The sequence below is a fragment of the Chrysochloris asiatica genome, unplaced genomic scaffold, assembly GCF_000296735.1.
Source record: "Chrysochloris asiatica unplaced genomic scaffold, ChrAsi1.0 scaffold00117, whole genome shotgun sequence".
Taxonomy (NCBI): domain Eukaryota; kingdom Metazoa; phylum Chordata; class Mammalia; order Afrosoricida; family Chrysochloridae; genus Chrysochloris; species Chrysochloris asiatica.
Genome location: NW_006408635.1, coordinates 7,039,853 through 7,060,746, shown reverse-complemented (window position 1 = coordinate 7,060,746; position 20,894 = coordinate 7,039,853). Strand labels below are relative to the sequence as shown.

Sequence of the window (20,894 nt, the reverse complement as noted above, 5' to 3'; positions counted from 1 at the left end):
CAGGCTTTCTACTCCCGTAAAGATTTACACCCTCGGAAACCCTGTACAGGGTCGCTATGGGTTGGAACCGACTCGACGGCACCTAACAACAACAACAAGAAGTACCAGGGGAGTCCTGACGTGGCGCTGCGGGTTAATGTGCTGGATGGCAAAGTCATTTGAACTGCAAGGTCAGTGGTTCAAGCTCACCAGCCACTCCTCACAAACCCTATACAGGGTCGCTATGAGTCAGAACCAACTTGATGGCACTTAACAACAAGTACCAGGAGTCCTTATGTGGTGCTGTAGAATAAACAGTGGACCTCAAGGTCAGTTTGAACTGCAAGGTCATTGGTTCACACTCACCATCTGCTCCTTGGAAACCCTATACAGAGTTGCTAAGAATCAGAACCAACTCGTCGCACTTAACAACACCAAGTACCCACTGTTAACTGCAAGGTCAGCAGTTTGAGCCCACCAGGCACTCTGTGGGAGAAAGATGAGGCTTTCTGTTTCTATAAAGATTCCAAGCCTCAGAGACCCTTGGGAGTTCTACTCTGCCCCACAGGGTCACTGTGAGTCAGAAGCGATTTGATGGCAGTAAGTGGATGAGTACTGAGTCCCAAGTTCTGTTCCAAACACTTCAGAGTTAGTTTCCACTTACTCCTTCCAACAATCCTGAGATTTTACAGATGGAAATTGTGGCAGAAAGAGGCAAAATGCCTTACCCTGAGTCCCACAGGAAGGGTGAGACCAGGGAAGAAAACCTGGCACTCTGGCCTCAAAGCCCACTGCCCCAACACCCAGGCCACCATCCCCTTCGAGGGAGGAGACCAAAGTCAGGGGTCAAGGAGAACAGGGTCTCCATCTCTGTCCTGGCCCTACCTGAAGGGCTGCAGGATGCAGAATTCTCCCACAGGGCTGTGGCTCACAGTGGCACTTGGGGATGGGGGTGGGATGAAGCAGGACACGGAAACAAGGAGCATTTCCGAGAAACGGAAATTGGGATGTCAGGATGGAGAGCTAGTTCTGGGAAAGGATTGAGAGTCTGCTCATGTGGAGACTGAGCTATGGCGATGTGCAGACAGAGCTGCTTAGCAAGAAGGTAGAACCTGAGCAAACAGAAGAAAAAACTCAAGTTCAGAGACATGTAAAGGTCCACATGGTTGGGGGAGAGTGATGCCGGGAAAGAAGAGGAACTAAAAAGGGTAAGTGGACTGAGGACAGGTCAAACCCACCCTGGTGGTCTCTGCTTCTGAAAGTTCACAGCCTTGAAAGCTGGAGCAGCTCTATTCTGCCGACTTGCAGCTCGGAGTCCAGCACTTAATCCTCAGAGCCACTCAGAGGCCCTGTCTTTCAATGATAACGGATTCTTTCATATGCTATTAAAGGAAAAAATGCGTAATGGGTCATTTTAATGAATTTACTAAGTGTCTCTGGCTCTGCACCAACTACTCCACTCACCGCTGTGATGTGCTTAGTAAGAATCTAGAACAGATGGTACCACAAGCAATTGGAAAGTGGGAACTTTCAGAAAAATATTATAACATATTAGGCTGTAAATTAATGAACTAATTACTTTTCAATGTAACTCATAATGACCCAATATATAACAGAAGGAAACGCCACCCTATTCTGTGTCATCCTACAATAAAAAGAAGGTTCAGAGAAAGAAAGCCAAACCCAAATCCACTGCTACTGAGTCGACTGTGAGGCATACATAGTGACCCTATAGATCACAGTGACCCCACAGATCATAGTGAGCCTACACAGAGTTTCCGAGGCTGCAAATCTTTATAGAAGCAATATAGCCTTATCTTTCTCTAACAGATGAGCTGTTGGTGGGTTTGAACCACTGACCTGGCAGTGAGCAGCCCAATGCCTAACTCACAATACTACCAGGGCTCCTTCAGTTAAATTCTGTTGTTACATGCTGTCAACTTGATTCCAACTCAGCTACCGTGTACAGGGTTTCAATGGAGCAGCTGGCGGACCTGAACTGCCAACCTTGTGATTTACAGTCCAGTGCTGATCCTACAGCGCCACACCAAGAGATAAATTTAGCTGATCCAAAATTCATGATCTGAAAATGGGCATAATCTTTTAGAAAGTTTTTTTTTTTGAAATAAAAGATATAATTTAAAAGGAGAATGCAAGAGTCAGACAGATAGAAGCGAATAGCTGAATGTGGGAACGGTGCTGAGGAGAGACAGTGATGCTGGAAGAAGACTGTGCAGCTTTCAGAAGAGATGTGGGGTGGGAGTGGGGCCCAGTTTCCCCCCACACAGGTGTCCACAGCAGACACAACACCAGAGTAGCTTACCATTACTATGAAGAAGATCTAGGAACAGGCAAACTGGAAAACAGAATTTTTAAATGCTACCAATGAATAAAGGAGCTCTGGTAGCGTAGTGGTTATGAATTGGGCTGCGAACCGCAAGGTCAGCAGTTCAAAACTACCAGCTGCTCTGCGGGAGAAAGATGAGGTGTTCTGCTCCCGTAAAGATTTAACAGCCTCGGAAACCCTGTGCTGGGTCGCTATGAGTCGGAACCGACTCCACGGCACATAACAACAACAACCACCACCAATGAATAAAAGGAGCTCTGGTACTGTAGTGGTTATGAATCGGGCTGCTAACCTCAAGGTCAGCAGTTCGAAACTACCAGCCGTTCTGTGGGAAAAAGAGGATTTCTGCTCCCATAAAGATTTACAGCCTCAGAAACCTTTGAGTCACTAGGAGTCAGAACTGACTCCACGGCACGTAACCACCACCCCCACCAATGAACAATGGTTATCTGGGGTCTGAATCCTGACACTGCTCAGAGCATTACAAAACTAATCAGAATCCGGCCTATTTAAATCTTCCTCAGACCCCAGAGAACACAGCCCACACATGGTGGTTAAAATGATTTTTACTTGAATTAAATCCAAATGCTCAAGTTAATGATTTATGGTCATGATTCCTGTACTTTGTTCATTCCAGTTTCGTTTATTTTCCAATTTCTTTTTTTTTTCCTTTCAAAGGATGTGAGTAGAGTTAATGTTAGCTTGGAATACTAAAGTCCACCTTTTTAAAAAATAAAAAGTTGGCCACATCATCTTCTAAATAACCTAAAATTAGGCTTAATTTTATGAGAGGGCCTTCAGAAGGTTGATGGACAAATGGAATGACAAGATTATAGAATTTTCCCGAACTTTTTCAGTGTGTGGCCTTTCACTCTAGAGCCTCAGCTCATCCTGAGCTAGGGAATGGCTGAGGCAGTTGCCCTGAATTAAAGCCAGATGCAGCAATCTTTCGCTTCCTTCACTTATTTTATGATCACCTCAGTATGTTGCTGTTGTTGTTCAGTATTGCCTTGGACTTTAAGCAAGTTCATTTCACTGATGGTTTTGTAAAACCCAGTGAATCTCAACTGGGTGGGTTTTGTCCCAGGGGACATCTGGCATATCTGTAGACATTGGTTGTCTCAAACCAACTGAGGGTCCTACTGGCATCTAGTCATTAGAGGCCAGGGAGGCTGCGAACCATTCTCTAGTGTACAGGACAGGTCCCTATGATGAAGAATGGTCAGGCCCCAAACGTAAACAGTGCTCGGGGAGCGAATTTCTGGTAAAAATCCAAGTAAAACTACAATCTCCTCACATTTCCTAGAATTTCTCACTGACCAGCTGTCTTAGCGTAACAAAACGCCGCAAAGTAGGGAAATGCGCAACTTATAATGATCACCTGGCCTCTGAATTTTTAAGTGTCTGCGTCAGACGAATTTGTGATTCAGAATACTTATAAACAGTACTGTAAAATGTATAAAACCTGCAGTTATTATATTGTAACGGTCCTTGGATAAACTTCTGGAGGGTTAAGATCTAATAGAGACATTCTGTAAGCACATGACTTATATCATTACTAGATTTAAGATCATGTAAAACATTTCATGTAGTTTTAAAATATCAAGAATTAGTGTGTTCTAACACTCATGCATTTTTAAAGACATAAGGTAGCAATGACATTTTTATATCCGTCTTCTCAATTTTCTTCTTGAAACTAACTCTGGATAATCATTAAGCCAAAATTGAACCAGACAAAGTCATCTGAAACAGTTCTTGTGTGGTGCTGATGGCTACAGCAAGGTCAGTTTAAATCAAAAGATCAGCAGTTCAAACTTACCAGCCACTCCTTGGAAACCCTATACAGGGTTGCTAAAAGTCAGAACTGACTCGATGGTACTTTACAACACTAATGTAAAACTTCAGTGTATTCTCAAATGATTCCACTCTCAGAAGTTTTCTTAAAGCAGCACAGTAATGGTAGCAAGTGCTTAGTGCCTACTTTTAACTAGCCTCTTTGTCCCGGCAAGATGAGAGGATTACAGTTCTGAATGTTAACTATATGCCACAGAGCACCACACAGCTCCTCTCCTGTTCCGGCTAGCCTCAGCAATAGGAGCCCTTCTCTCCTTTCTACTCCACCCTTTGAGAAGGTATTGGTAATGTCTGGGGTCTGCGTTCATATCATGCCAAAGTTTTAAAAGCAATTCTCAATTAAAACTCTGCCTGTACTCCTATAATTAATTTAAACAAGTCTTTAGGCAGGTATTAACAGGTGAGTTCTTGGTTAATATCCAACAAAATGCCACACAGAAATATAAAAACCACTTGGCTTCCTTATGCCGGAATACCACACAGGCGTTCACAACCAGCTCTGAGCCCAGCCAAGCTGCCACACCAGCAGAGCAATGTAGGACATACCTGGTTGTTGTTGTTAGCAACAGACGAGTCGGCTTGAGCTGTACTTGCGGAGAGGGAATCGAGGAAGGCTTGGTCAGCCACTGAATTTCCACAAGAAAACGGATCTTTTCCATCATTGGGTAAAATCTGAAAATTAAAAGGAACCACAATCATTTTCATTCTTTAGAATTATTTCAGAATCAGAGTCTCTGAGAACAAGCAATGGCTGTCAACTCCTGGGAGTCCCGCCAGAATGTCCTCAGAAGTGAGGATGCTGAGATATCATCTCATGGACTATGGACATGTTCTCAGGCGGAACCAGTCCCTGGAGAAGAGCATCATGCTTGGTAGAGTGGAGGGTCAGCGAAAAAGAGGAAGACTCCCAAGGAGATGGACTGACACCGCGGCTGCAACATGGGCTCAGGCACAGTAAGGGCTGTGAGGATGCCGCGGGACCACGCACTGTGGTTCTCTTGTGCAGAGTCACTGTGAGTTGGAACCAACTCAATGGCACCTAACAACAATTTAAAAGATAATCATACCCAAGAATGTTGGAATTAGCAATCCTTTTCTATCATTATGTAGGTTTCTAAAAGTGCAGTGAATGCCAATTAGATTTCTAGAAAGTTCAATTAATTCTCAATCCTGTCAATATTTAGAATACTGAGTGCATTAGGATGGAGAGACAACTCTGAAAGTGTGCAAATGGACGGCATTCAGTGGGACTAGGGGTGAGCGTGGGGGTAACCTGGGAGTGGGCATACAGACACTTTAAAGTGGGGGTAACTCGTGGTGAGCATATGGACACTATAAAGTGGGGGGGTGAGTCAGGGATGAGCACACGCGCCGTGGATGGCGTTTGGACACCATGAGACGCTGTGACGGGCACACGTTCTCTGAGAAGGTCTATAGACGTTGTCAGTTCCTCAGAATGTTCATGCCTCCCTGCACCTCTGCAGCTGGTTCCAACTAAATGTCCTCCGAGAACGGCTCTTCCTCTCTCCAAGACTGATCCAGAGGCACTTTTACTCTTGAGCTCTCTCTCCAGTCTTTCCTGAGATGAGAGAGGGGAATCTCACCAGTACCTAGAACTTGAGTTTGCGGTGACCTACCTACAGCTGACCGGCAGAGGGCGCCAGGAGGTTGAGCACAGAGGTTTTTGTCTGCTGAGTGGGTGTGTCCCCGGACAGGGCATGCTCTTTCTGAAGGTTTGTAACCTCTCCTTGGCACCACTTAAGACAGAATAAAACCCTGCCTGGTCCTGTACCATCTTCACCCTCATTCCTATGTTTGAGCCCATTGTAGCAGCCACTGTGTCCTCTCATTGAGGGTCTTCCTCTTTCTTGATGACCCTCCACTTTACCCAGACAGCTATCAGAATAGAGCTGAAACCAGACAATAGCTTATAGCAGCTCCTTTAAGATACCTCTGGTCCCTGGGAATGGGATAAGTAGGCCCCAGGGAGAAGAAAGCTACTTAGAATAGAAAAAAAATCAGCTATTTAAATGTGGTGAATCAATTCTACAATAAACAATATCGTAGGCAACAGCAAGTCATAATCTGAGCAAAAGGGAAACCGGGACTTTTATTTAGAGTAATTAAAACTGCGCTGTATGATCAGCACCAGACTAACAGAAAGGTTGGCGGTTCAAACCCACCAGTCTCTCCTTGGAAATCCTATCCAAGGTCACTATGAGTCAGAAGTAACTCAACAGCACTTCACAACGACAACCCTTGGAAAGAACTGAAATCTAAATATTTGCAGCACTCTTTGAAGCTTGGGTCTACAGGCAATATTTCTTCTTAGTTCAATTTCAATATATTTCCCACATTTTAAATCACTAGCATTTATTACTTCTACAATAAAAGCAGTTATATTAATTTTCTGCCATCTTTCAGTCTGTCCCCTTAAGTCAATCATCAACCAATGACAATGAGTTCTTACTTCGACGTAGTCTGTGGGCACGAGCCCCCGCTCTCCTTTGCTGTTTCTTCCTTCCAGCCATCCTCCGCCAATGTCCTAATAAAGGTGGCACACACACAGAGTTAGAGTTGGCATTCCCCACAAAAATGCTGCTTTGAGAGCTGTTACACGTGCAAGGCAATTAGCATCAAGCTTTTGATTGGCATTACTTTCACGCTCTGTTCAAATTCTGAAATTCTTGAGCTTTCTCTTTACTTCAAAAACTGATCATCTAAGACCCAAAATACCAAACTTGAATAGTAATCATCAAAGCTTACACAATGACTTAGCAGGGGACTGCCATCAATTTGTGTTTGCTTTCTACCTGCACTCTGCGGCTCATTACAAAAATGGCTGAGAAAGAGAGAATGCTGTCTCCCCCTCGAGAGTCTGCACCAGTCTTTGGGACCCCTTTGGTCAATAGAATGAGGCTGACATACTATGAGGTGTGTTCAGAGCCTGGCCTCAAGACTGCACGCTGCAGTTCTCTTCCTGCAGCCCTCAGTCACCATGAGAATCAATGTGGGCTGCTAGGTGGTGAGAAGCATAAGGTTCAGCTCCCTGCAGCCGCAGCCCCAGCCAGCCAGCCCTCAGGGGGTCTGCCAGGTAAAAGAGTGAAGACCACTAAGACCATTCAGGCCCGGTGGGGGTGACAACACTGTTCAGGTGGCTGCAGGTACATCAGGGAGCTCAGATCAGCACACCCACCCTGCTGCCTTCGAACCCACAGTTTCGGGACTGCCTGTTAGCTCTTCTGGATGAGTAATGATAATAAACAAAGCACTAGAGAACCCTGCCAAGATTCTCTCAGCCAAGACACGCTTTCCCTCTTAAGACAGGAGTTAATCAATTGTGTCCCAATTAGTTTAGGGTTGGTAGTTAGCTGAACCGTATTACCACATTCTTTTTTTGTTGTTTTAAATCATTTGAAGCCACAACTGTAATTTTTTTATTCCAATGACAACTTAAAGACATTTACTATTTTACGAACATAAATCCAACAGAATAGTACTTAGCTAGATTTTTTTTAATCATGAAATTTTGAAATATTTTTTCATTCAAAAATATCAGATAAGTAGACAAAAGAATCTTTCATCTTTCCTCTGGTTAAAAGTGGAGCACTGACTCTGTGGGATAAGCACTGGACTTTGAACTTCAAGAAGGTGGCGGTTCAAGCCAGCCAGCTGCTCCATGGGAGAAAGATGTGGCTTTTTGCTCCCACAAAGATATGCAGTCTTAGAAAGCCTACACAGAGCAGGTCTGCCCTGGCTGTTGGCCCTAATCTTCCTTTCAGGCAGGTGCAAAGATGTAGGGTGGGCCCACGGTCTGATAAGACAAGATATAGTTCATCTTTCATCTCTCACATCCTTCAACAAACCCACCCTCTTCTCAAAAGCCCCAGTCACTCTGGACCCTTCTCACATGCCATCTAATCACCCCCACGTCCCCGGGTCTGACACTCGAGAGCCACCCACATCTGTCCTCAATCCCTATTGCCACGGCCCACATTCTTGTCGCCAGACTCTGCCATACCAACTCCCGCACATAACTCTGCTAGACGGACTCCTTCAATGTGTCCCTGCTCTCCTACAGCAATAGTGACACCAGAATCTAAAGTCTACAGCTGGCCTGCCCCTGGGACACCTGCTTACAGGGACTGTCCCTAGCAGAGGCTTTGAGGCCAAGCAGATACAGCTTGGAATCACTTACAAGTGGAGTGATGCAGTCTCATCACACTTGTTCGTAAAACGGAGAAGTGACCCACATAGGAGTGGCTGGGGAAAACACAGCAAAGAACACACCTGGGAAATGCAAATGGGAACACAAGGCTGTCGCTTTCCTGAAGCAGACAGCCACATCTTTCTCCCACGCAGCACTGGGGGGTTCCAGCCACCAACCTTTCAGTTAGCTGCCGCGTACTAACCCACGATGCCAGCAGGGCTCCAGCCAGGCCAGAGGCTAATAAAGACTGAAGCTGTAATGGGAGGGTAGGCACAAAGGCATTCATTCATCTAATGTCTCTAGTATGCATTCAGAGTCTTACAAAATAACAGTAAGATGAAAATATTTTGTGTGCCTACAGTTCATGCTGAATAGAACACGCAGTACAGTATTCAATGGGTTGGGAAATCGAAGTACAGGATGTGGTTCCCAGAGTAGTGTGGGAGGCAGGCAAGTACAGATAAAGCCCAGTCATGTCACTCACCCGGAAGGTCTCGATGAGAACATGGCACAGGGAAACAGGAGCGAGAGAAGGGATGTGAGATCCAGTACTCTGTGTGTGTGTGTGCAGCCCGGCCACCTGTATGGTCTGCAGTGTAAGGGGTCAGGAGACAGGCAGGAACATGGAACCAGTACTGTCTGTGTGTGTCCCTGGATGATCTGTTCAGTCTGCAGTGTAGGGCTCAGGGATATAGGAAGGAACAGGGAACCAGTACTCTGTGTGTCCCAACAACTTGTTCTGTCACAGTGTAAGGGGACAGGTAGGGACATGAGAACCAGTATTGTGTGTGTGTGTCCCCAGATGACCTGTTCAGTCTGCAGTGTAGGGGTCGGGGATAGGAAGGGACATGGAACCAGAAATGTGTGTGTGTCTGTGTGTGTGTACCCCGATGACCTGCACAAGCTTTAGTGTAAGGGTCAGGGGACAAGAAGGGACATAGGAACCAGTACTGTGTGTAGCTGTTGGCCCTAATAACGGGCACTGTAAGGGTCAGGGGGACAGGGCAAGCGTTGGGCTGGAGAAGTAAGACGGGACCAGATGGTGATGGTGGTGGGTCTTGTAGACCTACAGCTGACAGGAAGCTACCCAAGAGGAGTGGCCTGGTCAGGTTTTCTTTTCGAGACAATGGTTGAGGGAGGGCAGGAGGCCCACTGGGAAGGGACACAAGCAGGTGAGATGGAAGCAGAGGGGAGAGCTGAGCAATACTCCAGGGGGACAAATCAAAGGCTTCAGCTGTCACTCGGGGTGACTGAATGACATGGCACCACCACAGATCCAGAGAGCTTCAGAGGAAGTATGGCATAGCTGCACCTGCGAGGTGTGAAACGCTTATGAATGCTGATGGCTCAGAGGCAGCTGGATAACCAACCACCTCCCAGGCTTGAGTCCCATGGTCAAGTTGCAGATACAGATTTCAGGTCTTTACCATATCAATGGCAAGAAAGAAAGAAAATCTGAGAGTGTTTACCAAGAGGAAAATGTGCCAAAGACAGGATTACATGGTAACACCAACATTCAAGAGACTGAAAGAGGAAGGAATAAATCATAAAACATTAGCTGGAAGGGTAAACGGAGAGGAATGTCGACCCCACCACTTTCCACAGTGCTGGCCGAGTGCAATAAATATCCTTTCCTGGTCTCATTCTGGGGAAAACAGGCCTGCAGACACCTGTGTAGAATAATGAGCAGAGGGCAGAGCAAAGCTGCCCATTTTTGTTCCTCAAGGCACCCAGTATACATCCTGAGTGACTGTAACGGGGGGAAAGGGCACAGAAGGACACTATAGCATCGTGTCCAACCAGAGGGAGGCAGAGAACAGTGTCCCCAAAGCAGCATGCTAGGTGTACGGAGGGGCAAAGAGAAGGGGCAACTGGTCCCAGAAGTGGCCAATTGTACCAGTACAACGGCAAATTCTGTGTCTGCTCTTATTGACATAAGCCCCAAATAAAACACTAGAAACTGAGATAATTATTTTTAAAAGACTATTTCAAGAGGCTCATCTTCTAGTTTTGCTATAATTTTAAACCATTTACATGCAGTATTTATTTGAGGAAACCTATAATAAAGTTACACTTTAAAAAAGGTCAATGAACTAAAAATGGAGGCAGGTAGCACACAGAGGTCATGGGAAAAACAAAGCAGGATCTTGGGGTGAGATAACTTAAAAAAAAAGACTATTATACTCGCCTCTGAGCTTCCTGGCAACAAAGATTTAAACAAAAAAGAAAGAAAGAAAATCATTGCTAAAGATTGTGTTTGAAGAAAGGAAATCTACAGAGCACCAGGTCTTTCTTACCACAAGGACATGGTTACATGAGCAGAGTTAAAGGTACATCTTTGAGGATGTGTGTGTGCGCACACGTGTGTCAATTTCTGCTTCCTCGAAGATTTAAAGCCTCAGACACCCTATATGGGGTCATCGAGTCAGAAGTGACTTGATGGCACTTAACAAAAACAAACAAACACGTGTGTACTTTAAAGGTGTGTGTGTGTGCAAGCATAAAGATACACACACATGTGGGCTGCAAAAAGTTCATGGAAAAGTGGAATAAAAAGATGGTGAAATGTTTCCAACAACTTTTCGAAGCCCCCTCATATATACACAGACAGGATCAAACATAGCTTTGTAAAGATGCAAAAAATGTTTGTTATACACAGTCATCTCTTATTTAACAAAAATTGAGGCAATAACTTGCGATTTCAGCAGAGATAATTTCATTGGGAGGTAAGATGATATACTCCAAGTATATTGCTGTCTGGTAATATAATCTGACTTAAGGATAAAGCTTAGAAAAAGAATGATTCCAGTAAAAGCAAGCTTAAATCAACAAGCTAAAGCATTTAGGAAGAGCTACATCATGTCTCATTTATTCTAGAGACACAGTATTACAGTGCCAGGAGAAAGCACACGGCTCCATAACAATGGCAGGTTGCTCAAAATGTCAGGGTATATAAAATGCATTTGTAGAAAAAATAATAAAGAAAAAAGCATAAAATAAACATCGGAAAGGCACAAAACAAAGAGACAATAGTAAGCCCAATTATGTACTCGGGTAGCTTGAGGAAAGCGTTCCCTGGTGGCACTGTGGGTTAAGCAGTGGGCTGGAGACTGAAGCCAACAGCAGCTCCTCGGAGGCAGCCCTAAAGACTGACAGCTTTGCAAACCCCATGGGGCAGTTCCACTCAGTCCAATGCAGTCGCTAGGAGTCAGAATCCATGCAACTGCACTGCGCTTGGTTTGATTATCTTTTGGAAACTTAATTCTCAGTGTTTACATACAGAGTTGCTTACTTCGTAACCGTATGGGTGAATGATCAACTCATTTTTTTTTTCCCATCGTAAACAGCATTTTATTTTGTAATTAAAAGTTTGACATACACATTGTTTGAACACACCTTGTACATTGAGTTTACTTTTAACTTATGCATTAATAACAATAGATTTGAAACAGAATATATTTTTAAATGAACTACATGTGTTTTATTAAACACTGAAGAATAGTTTCGTTATTTGACAAATTCTAGTTCTTTTAATAGTTTCTATACTAACATGAATTTAGATGTACAAACAGTAGGTTCACAGTATTTGGTTTGATAAACAAATTAGGAAAATTATATTAATTCAGTATAATTGATCAACTATTTTTTTTCTATATTATAGGAAAATAACCAAAGTTTTAAGTAGCATTTTAAGAACAGATGAATTTGAAAATAAGGAATTTTTTTGTTTTGTATTTTGGACATCTACAAATGAAGTGCACCTAGTAACAATAACTGCAATGGATTGACTATTCAATTTGTTTGTATTTTGATGGTTGGCTATTTGGTTTTTCCTAAAATGAGAAAGATATTTTAAACTATAAAGAATTTTCTAACCAGTCTCATCTTTGCAGGAAGTTACCTGTGTAAAAAGGGAAGTGACACTGGAAAGTAAAAACATGGTTAATAAAGTGGAAAGAATGTGTAGAATTTGCATGCTACTTGCAATTTTTTCTTTTTTCATCACTTTTAATAATGGAATGGAAATGCAAGCTGTAAAGATTCTCAAATATAAAGTATTTGCTACAATGTATATATTGTACACAATTTTTTGTTGCTTTTTTAAAATTTGCCTTTATTCTGTTTCCACTGAATTCATACCATTTTTCGAAACAATGTTAATCTCTCCAGAGGATGTTCAAGGTGGAAGGGAGAATGTTTAACCATTTTTGATCAAATAGATGATTGGTCCCTAGGTTTTTGAATGATCAACTAATTTTAAAAATCAAATCTCAGAAATAAGTCTGTAAGAAACGCTCTCCTACCGGGTTTGTTATGGTGATGATTTCTCCTTCATTTACTGTCAGTTCATTGTTTCCAGGTTCAGCAGCAAAATCATACATAACCCGAGCCTGTGTGAAGGAGAAAGGAAAAGACAAAAAGCTTAAAAAGTAAACTTAACAACAAAACAAAACAAGTAAGTCCCAAGCTCCTTACACAGGCCACTTGGAAATTTTGCCCTCAGAAAAGAAGCATTTCTGCAGGAGAATGGGACCCCTGTTCCTAAAATGATTTATCGGCTTTGTGTGAGGACCAGAGACAGCTATGGGGATGGCCCTTGGGCTCTTTTGAAAGCAGGAAGATTTCCAGTGACTGCCCCTACTGCAAAGAGCCACACAGTCAGTGGTTCAAACCCACTAGTTGCTCTGTCCTCAGGTGAAAGATGAGGCTATTGGCCCTTACAGCGATTTACAGTCTCAGAAGCCCTAAAGGACAGTTCTATTTTGTCCTATAGGGTCGCCATGAGTCAAAATCGACTGGTTGGCAATAGGTCTTTTTGGCCCCCATCACATTTAGGAATCAGCACTACAAAAATTAACTAAAGAGAAGGAACAAATCCTTACAGCAAGAAACATTCCCACCCCCTCCACACACAGAGTAGACAGAGATGGGCAACTTGGACATTGGATACCCAAATGGGGAGGGGGGACTACAAAGGCAAGAAGTGACTGGCTTACAAGCTTTCAAGAGGGAACCTAGAGCTAGGGGGCATGGAGGAAGGCAGAATCACCCAGTGAGTACTATCCAATCTGTCTAGGCGGAGCTGATGAAATGAAATACAGATGGGTAACTCGTGATACTGTAGTGAAAAATGGTTATCAGGACTGATTATGAGGGTTGGAAATGCAAAGGTAGACGTTTTGTAGCAAGGAAGGGAGTGATTAATTCTCCAGTCTAGGAACGGAGGCCTCTAGGACCATCAATGAAGAGCCGAGAGCGGGACCCTACCCAGAGAAGCAGAGATACCTGAGATAGAGACAATGACGTGGTGTGAAGAAGCGGCTGGGGACTTTGGATCCAGAGAGGGAGACGGCCTGGGGGCCGAAAACTGGGGGCAGGGGAGTGTAGGGGACGGGTTTCTAGGATATACCCTTTGGTCGGTTGATGATGCATGGAGGGGATTGGAACCATGGCAATGAAATGATATACGATGGAATGAATGTAAAACTAAAGTTCTCTCATGTAAACTATTATATAATTCACAATAAAACATTTAAAAAAATTAATTAAAGATACACCCATTATTTTAAAGCAATAAAGGGCATTAGCATGCCTTCCTTCTGGGAGATAAGCAGGTAAAACACAGGTATTGTTCATTCTGTGAATGGTCTCAAAGAGATGTAAATACACACACACTTAAAATACATATTTCTTTAGATCAAAATCCTTTGTTAACAAAGCTTTCCCTACTTCTTATCCAGAGTCCTAGTGTGGCACTGTGGGATAATGCACTGGACCGCAAGGTCAGGTTGAACTGTAAGGTCAACAGTTGAAATTCACCAGCCACTCCTTGGAAAGCCTATATAGACAGGGTAGCTATGAGTAGGAACCAATTTGATGACATTTAACAACAACATCAATAACAACTTATCCAGAGCCCTTGGGATGAATTTTGGTGACACCACCTAAACTCAGAAATGGACGCTGGTACCGCTGCACTTACATAGGGCTGTGTGTGTTGGTAAGGTTACCTACAGATCAGCTGCACTTTCAATCTTTTCCTTGAGGCTCTGTCAGGGATTGGATGGTGTCACATTGGCTGGGCCACAATTCTCAGTGGTGTGGCAATTATGTAATGGCAGTTCTATAATGATGTAATCAGCCCCAGGATGTGATCAGGTCAGAGCCCCAATAAGAAGGGGAGTTTCCCTGGGTATAGCCACTATCACCTTTTATCCTACAAGAGACAGAAGGAGAGAAGGGAGCACTAAAGGAAGAGGAGCTAGGAGCAGTGTCCTCCTAAACTGTGAGAAAATCCACTTCTGTTTGATAGAACCAGCCACTTGTGGTACTACAGCAGCACCAGGGAACCAGGCAAGTGTCAGCCCAGAAAAGTGAACTCCCTGGAATCTTTCTGTGTGTCTTGTAGCGTTGTGGTAAGGTAGACAGTACTTTATAGTTTATAATATGTAATAAATGTGTAATAGAGAAAAGTTCCACTGTCTTTTAATTCCATTTTCCATGAGCTTTTTGAAGTTCCCTCATATATTTCATTCCATTTCAAGTTCTAAACAAATATTTTTGTGGACTATCTTCCAGAAGTCTACCTTATACATTGAGGGTCACACGTATTAGGTAACTTATGGTTTGTTTTAAAAGCAACTGCTTACCTTGAAAGTCAAATGCAAATAGGATTAACGGAGTTGTACTCATTGAGCAAATATTTACCAATGCCTGCCATATGGCACGAGTTGTGCCGGGCCTTTGGTCCACCTGGTACCCACCTTCCCATTTCCTTAATGATGTCTGCCACTCGCTTCACAAAGATTAAGGATTCACATCTAGTGGTAACCAACTAGGGAAAAACAAATGCAAAGCACAAACCAGGGCTCACTTATTCTGAAATACACGAAACACAAAAAAGATGGACTAATTGATGACTGTGTGAGGAAGCAGGTGCAGTCAGATGGAATTGGAAACTCTGGGTTTGTGGTTGTTGTTGTTGTTGTTAAGTGCCGTCGAGTCGGTTCCGACCCATAGCGACCCTTGTACAGGGTTTCCGAGGGTGTAAATCTTTACGGGAGTAGAAAGCCTCATCTTTGTGGTACGTAACGTAAAATCCTTTCAACTTTTGTGCATGATGGAGATTTTGAAAAATAAAATGGTGGAGAAAAAACAAATGATAAGTTTCTTTTAATTGTATAGATATATTGCCTGCCCCCAAATTCTACATTAAAAAGGGGGGTGGGGGTGGGGGCGGAGAAGACATGATTCATAACAGCAGAAGATAAAAGATCTAGGAATACACTTAAGAATTACCTGGAATAAAGTTTTTCCCGTTTGGAAAAAATGTTAATATGATTCCAAAAGCCATAAAAATTGGGAAAAAATGGACATAGATAAATTGTTTTCAAAGACAGTCACAACAAATCCTCCCTCTACCAACACCTTTGACAATGTGGCTCAGCCCCTCCTCCCAGTGAGAAGTGAGGGCTGCATTTCCACCTCCTGACTCTAGACTTGTCCACAGAGACCAGCAAAGCTATGGAAAAGTGTGTGAACACTGGGGCTTGTCCTTCCTTATACTAGGAACACTTCGGCTACCACGTGAATGAGCCTGGGTTTGCCCAGAGAGATAAGAGACGGCACAGAAAGAGACCCCAAGCACCCTGGCCATATTGGTTGAGGAACCAACATTTGGTGAGTTGCTTTGGGTTGAACTGTATCCCTCCAAAATATGTGTTGAAGTCCAATCCCCTGGTGCCTGTGAATCTAACCTTGTTTGGCAACAGGGGGTGAAGATGTTATCGAGTAACATGAGGTTCATGCTAGAGTCGGGTAAGTCTTAATCCCATCTGAACGGTGTCTTTTATAAACCCAGGAGTAAGAATACAGACTGAGGAAGGGCAGTCAGGTAAAGATGTGTCTACAAAACAAGTAACACACGGCGCTACCACAAGCCAGGAGACTAGAGAGCCTCTTCCCCTAGAGCTTTCGGAGGGAACACGGCCCAGCTTTGGATTCCCCGCCTTCAGACTGTGAGACAAGAGATTTCTGTTCTCATTAGCCACCAGGTTGTGGGATTTTGTCAAGGCAGCCTGGAGAAGTAATACACCAACCAAGCCAAGCTCGGCTGGGCCTTCCAGACCACAGCCAGCCTGCAGAAATAATAAATGTTGTTTTAAGTCACTGAGTTTGGGGGTAGTCTGTTATGTGGCTCAAACTAGGTCATATAGAAAGGTCCCTAGGTTTTAACATCAGAAGCCGTGGTGTCATCAACTGGACAGAAGGCTGAGGCTGTCTGCTCCCATGAGGACTTACAGTCTCAGAGACCCACAGAGTCACTATCAGTCAGAACCGACTCGATGGCGGCGGGTAAATATCAAGGAGCCCTCGAAGTGCAGTGGTTAAGTGTTCATCTTCTAACCGAAAGGTTGGCGGTTTGGAGGCTCCGCGGGAGAAAGATGTGGCAGTCTGCTTCTGTAAAGATTTGCAGTCACACTCTGTACTATGCGATAGCAACTCCACGGCAATAGGCTAGGGTGGGCATATCATCAAGACAGCAGACTCCCTTTACTTTCTCTTAATTCTAAGACAATAGGAAGCATATCCAAAACAGAACCGACTTATCCTAAAAGCCATTTGGACAAATAAACAAGAACAGCCTAGATTTTGTTTCCTACCCCCCACCTCCAACAAAGAAGAGCAACGAGAAGAGACTGGATAGAAATAGCAGACAGTCTTCAACCAGTCCCAAAGACATACAGAAATATACGTAGGCTAATATGGCAAAGGTCCCAGTGTGCTGCTGCAGGATAAGGTTGTCAGTTCAAACCCACCAGGCGCTTCTCAGAAACCTTCCACAGGGTCACTATGAGTCAGAACCAACTGTAGAGCACGTTACAGTAACAACAATCATAAAGGCGGCATTCACTGTGTTGGCATTGGTACGCATTAACTTGATGGTAACTGCTCTGGTTTGGTAAACGTGTTAGGATCACTGAGTTGTTGCTGTTGTTGTTAAGTTGTATTGGTTCATAGCGACCTTGTACACAATTTCCGAGGAAGGCTGGTAAATCTGAACCACTGACCTTGTGTCTCAAACTGACCTTGCAGTCCAGCGCATTATCCTGAAGCACCACACCAGGACTCTAGACCCTAGGAAACTGAAGATGCTGTTTTCTCTAACAAATAAATTCCAGATACAAAAGAAAGTATGGGAGAAAGGAAGAGATGGGCAGGGAAATCTATACATTTAAGAATACTTAAAAGGTCATGAATAAATAAAATGTACAGGCTTTATTTGGAGTCTGAGTCCAACAAGCTGTTTAAAAAAAAAAAAAAAAAAAAAGATGGCATTTGAGACAACTGGAAATCTGAATTCTTAAGGGTTGTGTGATAGTCTGAAAGCATTATCAGGTATCATCTGCTGTGGCGCTGTAGGATAATGCACTAGACCACAAGGTCGGTTTGAACTGCAAGGTTGATGGTTCAAATTCACCAATCACTCATTGGAAACCCTATACAGGATCGCTATTAGTTGGAACCGACTCAACAGCACTTAACAATAACAACAACAATAATGACATCATTGTCATATTTGTCAAAGATATATACAAAATATCCTTAGAGTGAGAAACAGAATTTTAATTCTTCCAGAACCCAGGTTTCTGGGGTCCATGGAGTTGGGTGTCCTTGGCAGGCCACTGACCAGAGATCTTTGGAAGCTTGAGCAGAATGGTCCCTGTGTGTCAAACAGAGACTAGTTATTGGGGGGGACCTTTTGCCTTGGGCACATTCATCTTTTGAACAATCCAGCTAGGGTCAGACTGTGTTTCCGGGTAAACTGATATTATGAAAACACTGTTGTTGTAGCCCAGGCCTTAGCAATGCCAATAAGACAGGGGGCTTTGGATGCTCTTTTCATCTTTGGAACTCTAACTCTTGAAAGTTGAGTTACTCCATGTGCCAGTCGTATAGTAAAAAACTTCAAGTCAATTTATGTGGTGGCTGTTGCCTGAGTGCCTTCTAGTCGGTTCCGGACTCACAGCGACCCTCTATAGGATTTCCAAGCCTTGTAAAATCTATGCGAGAACAGAAAATCTCATCTTTCATGTTGCTGCTGGTGGGATCAAGCTGATGCCCTTGTGGTTTGCAGTCCAGTGATTATCCTATGAACCCAGTGCCCTCCTCCAAGTCCATTTGTATTATGGGCTTAATATGTTTTTGAAAGAGATGCACACTAAAACATTTATAAATGAAGTAAGATATCTTGCATTTCCTTAAAAACAAATGTCAGGACACAGGGCGCTGATAAGAAACGTTCGTCACAGCAAACAACCAGACACAATAAAAAATATGAGGACAGGTTAAATAAAGATAGGGAGGTCCATAAAATGGAACACAATGTCACAGAAAAAAAAAAAAAAATGGGGGAGAGGATCTGTTTACTTTTGTAATTCGGAGTTACCTCTGATGTATATATTTTAAAATAAAGCAAAAGATACCATTTGTGCTTATAAAAGTGTGGGGGGATGCAGTATATACATTTGTGTCTGCAGGATATTTCTGGAAGTGTAGAGGAGGAATCGATAACACTGTCTCTGAGGAAAGACGTTGGCTGGCTAAGAGAAGACCAAGTTCACCAAACCCAACCCACTGCCATCGATTCCTAGAGGACAGAGCAGAACTGCCCCACAGGGTAAACAAGGCTGTAATTCTGATGGAAAGACAACCATGTCATCTTACGTCCCGTAGAGTAGCTGGCAGGTTTGAACCAGCGATCCCTCAGACAAGGGTGTGTTTCATTTTGGTTAGGTACTGTCAAGTGGACTTCGAGTCCTAGCATCCATCTGCACACCAGAAGGCAGCACTGCCAGGCCCTGAGCCAGCCTCCCAATTGTTGTTACGCTTGAGCTTGCTGTTGCATCGAATGTGTCACTCGATCTCTTTTGGGGGGCGGGGGGAGGGAACGGGGACGGTGTCTTCCTCCATGGTATGCCAGAAGGAAAAACAACAAACACATCTCTCTTGGAAGATACAACCAGAATGATCCTTAGAAATGAGTTTGGCGAGAGAGATTTATATACTTGGATTATGTTATCAGGCGGGACCAGGCCCTGGAAGAGGATATCATGCTTGGTAAAGTCAACACACAAGAAGGCAGGGATAGGAAAGGAAGTTTCAATGTCATTCCTTTTGCACCTTTTTGTTTTTTAACATGAACCTATTGCTTACTTTTAAAAATACAAAATGTAATGTAGTGTCTTGTACTTCTACCTAGAAGGCTCAGAATCAGCTTGAAAACACCAACAATCTATAGTGAATGCTTTCCTGATTACAACATAGCACACAACATTCAAATGATGATTGGAAGATGTTATGGATTGAATTATGTCCCCCCAAAATATGTGTTACAAATCCTAATCCCTGTGGTGCAGTCCCTGGTGTGCAGCTGTAGGGTAAGCACTGAATAGTAAACAGCAAGATTGGCGGTTCAAACTCACCAGCTGCTCCTCAGACTCTACAGTACTTAACAACAATACCATCTGGGGAGGGACTGTCTTATACTGATGAGACATGATCAATGTACAGAGGGTCCACAGATCTTGAATCAGTCTCTTTGAAACAGAAAAGATTTCAACTAATGCTAGCCAGAAGCAGAGACCAGCAAGAGAGAGAGAACGTCACGTGAAGACTGCCCAAGAGCAGAAGCTCAGAGGAGACATTGACCTTCCTCAGAGGCAGCATCCTGAATTCGGACTTCCAGCCTCCTAAACCTGGAGAAAATAAATTTTTGTTTGTGAAAGCCATCAACTTGTGGTAATTCTGCTATAGCACCACGAGATCACTAAGACAGAACACAAACAGATATCTGTACTAAAGGCTACATAACTGGGTAAACCATGTTCCTAGAGTTGCCGTTCTGATTACTGCTATTTCCACTACACCTGTAGTGAAGTATACATGCAAATACAGTTTTATATAGCGACAAAGCAACACTTGTGGCTAAAAAGAAAATGTTCACAAACGACCTTCCTCCTGTGCCAAAGGGCAGGTGTTGGCAGATTTGAGCACATCCTTCAAACTGCAGTCCGCACCACACACAGAGCCAGTTAACGCCACAGCCTACGGCTTCTACATGTTCCTTATTCAACAGTATTAGCCTGGGATTGTTCTAAACAGCAAGTCTTCCTAGTTTTTTAGGACCCTGAAAATCTTCTATCCATATTCTACCTCCGGGGCAAAGTGCAAGAAAACTTTTTTAGCTTTGCTGTTCCCCTCCCCAAATGAAACAAGCTTAGTTCTTCCACACTGTAAAACTACATGACAATTGGGTGGGTGGGGGTGGGGGGGCAATACCGAAAAATAGAAAAGTTAACAGTCTAACAGGATCTCAGAACAACCAGCAGAAATGTATATAATCCCAGTAATAGCACCCCACACCCCACCACACACAGCACTGTGTATTGACAATCAAGGTCAGCAGTTCAAACCCACAGGCACCGACTCCATGACACAACA

At 43.6% G+C, this 20,894-nt stretch overlaps 1 protein-coding gene across 1 annotated transcript in view; it reads right to left on the bottom strand.

Moving 5' to 3' along the window:
- Positions 1–20,894, bottom strand: part of SNX9 (sorting nexin 9) — a 177,616-nt gene that overhangs the window by 50,353 nt on the left and 106,369 nt on the right. The window contains exons 6-8 of the mRNA XM_006868478.1: positions 12,695–12,781; positions 6,651–6,725; positions 4,727–4,852 (exon numbers count right to left, since the gene is read on the bottom strand). Coding sequence (XP_006868540.1) covers positions 4,727–4,852; positions 6,651–6,725; positions 12,695–12,781 — 288 coding nt within the window. The remainder of the gene's footprint in view (positions 1–4,726; positions 4,853–6,650; positions 6,726–12,694; positions 12,782–20,894) is intronic.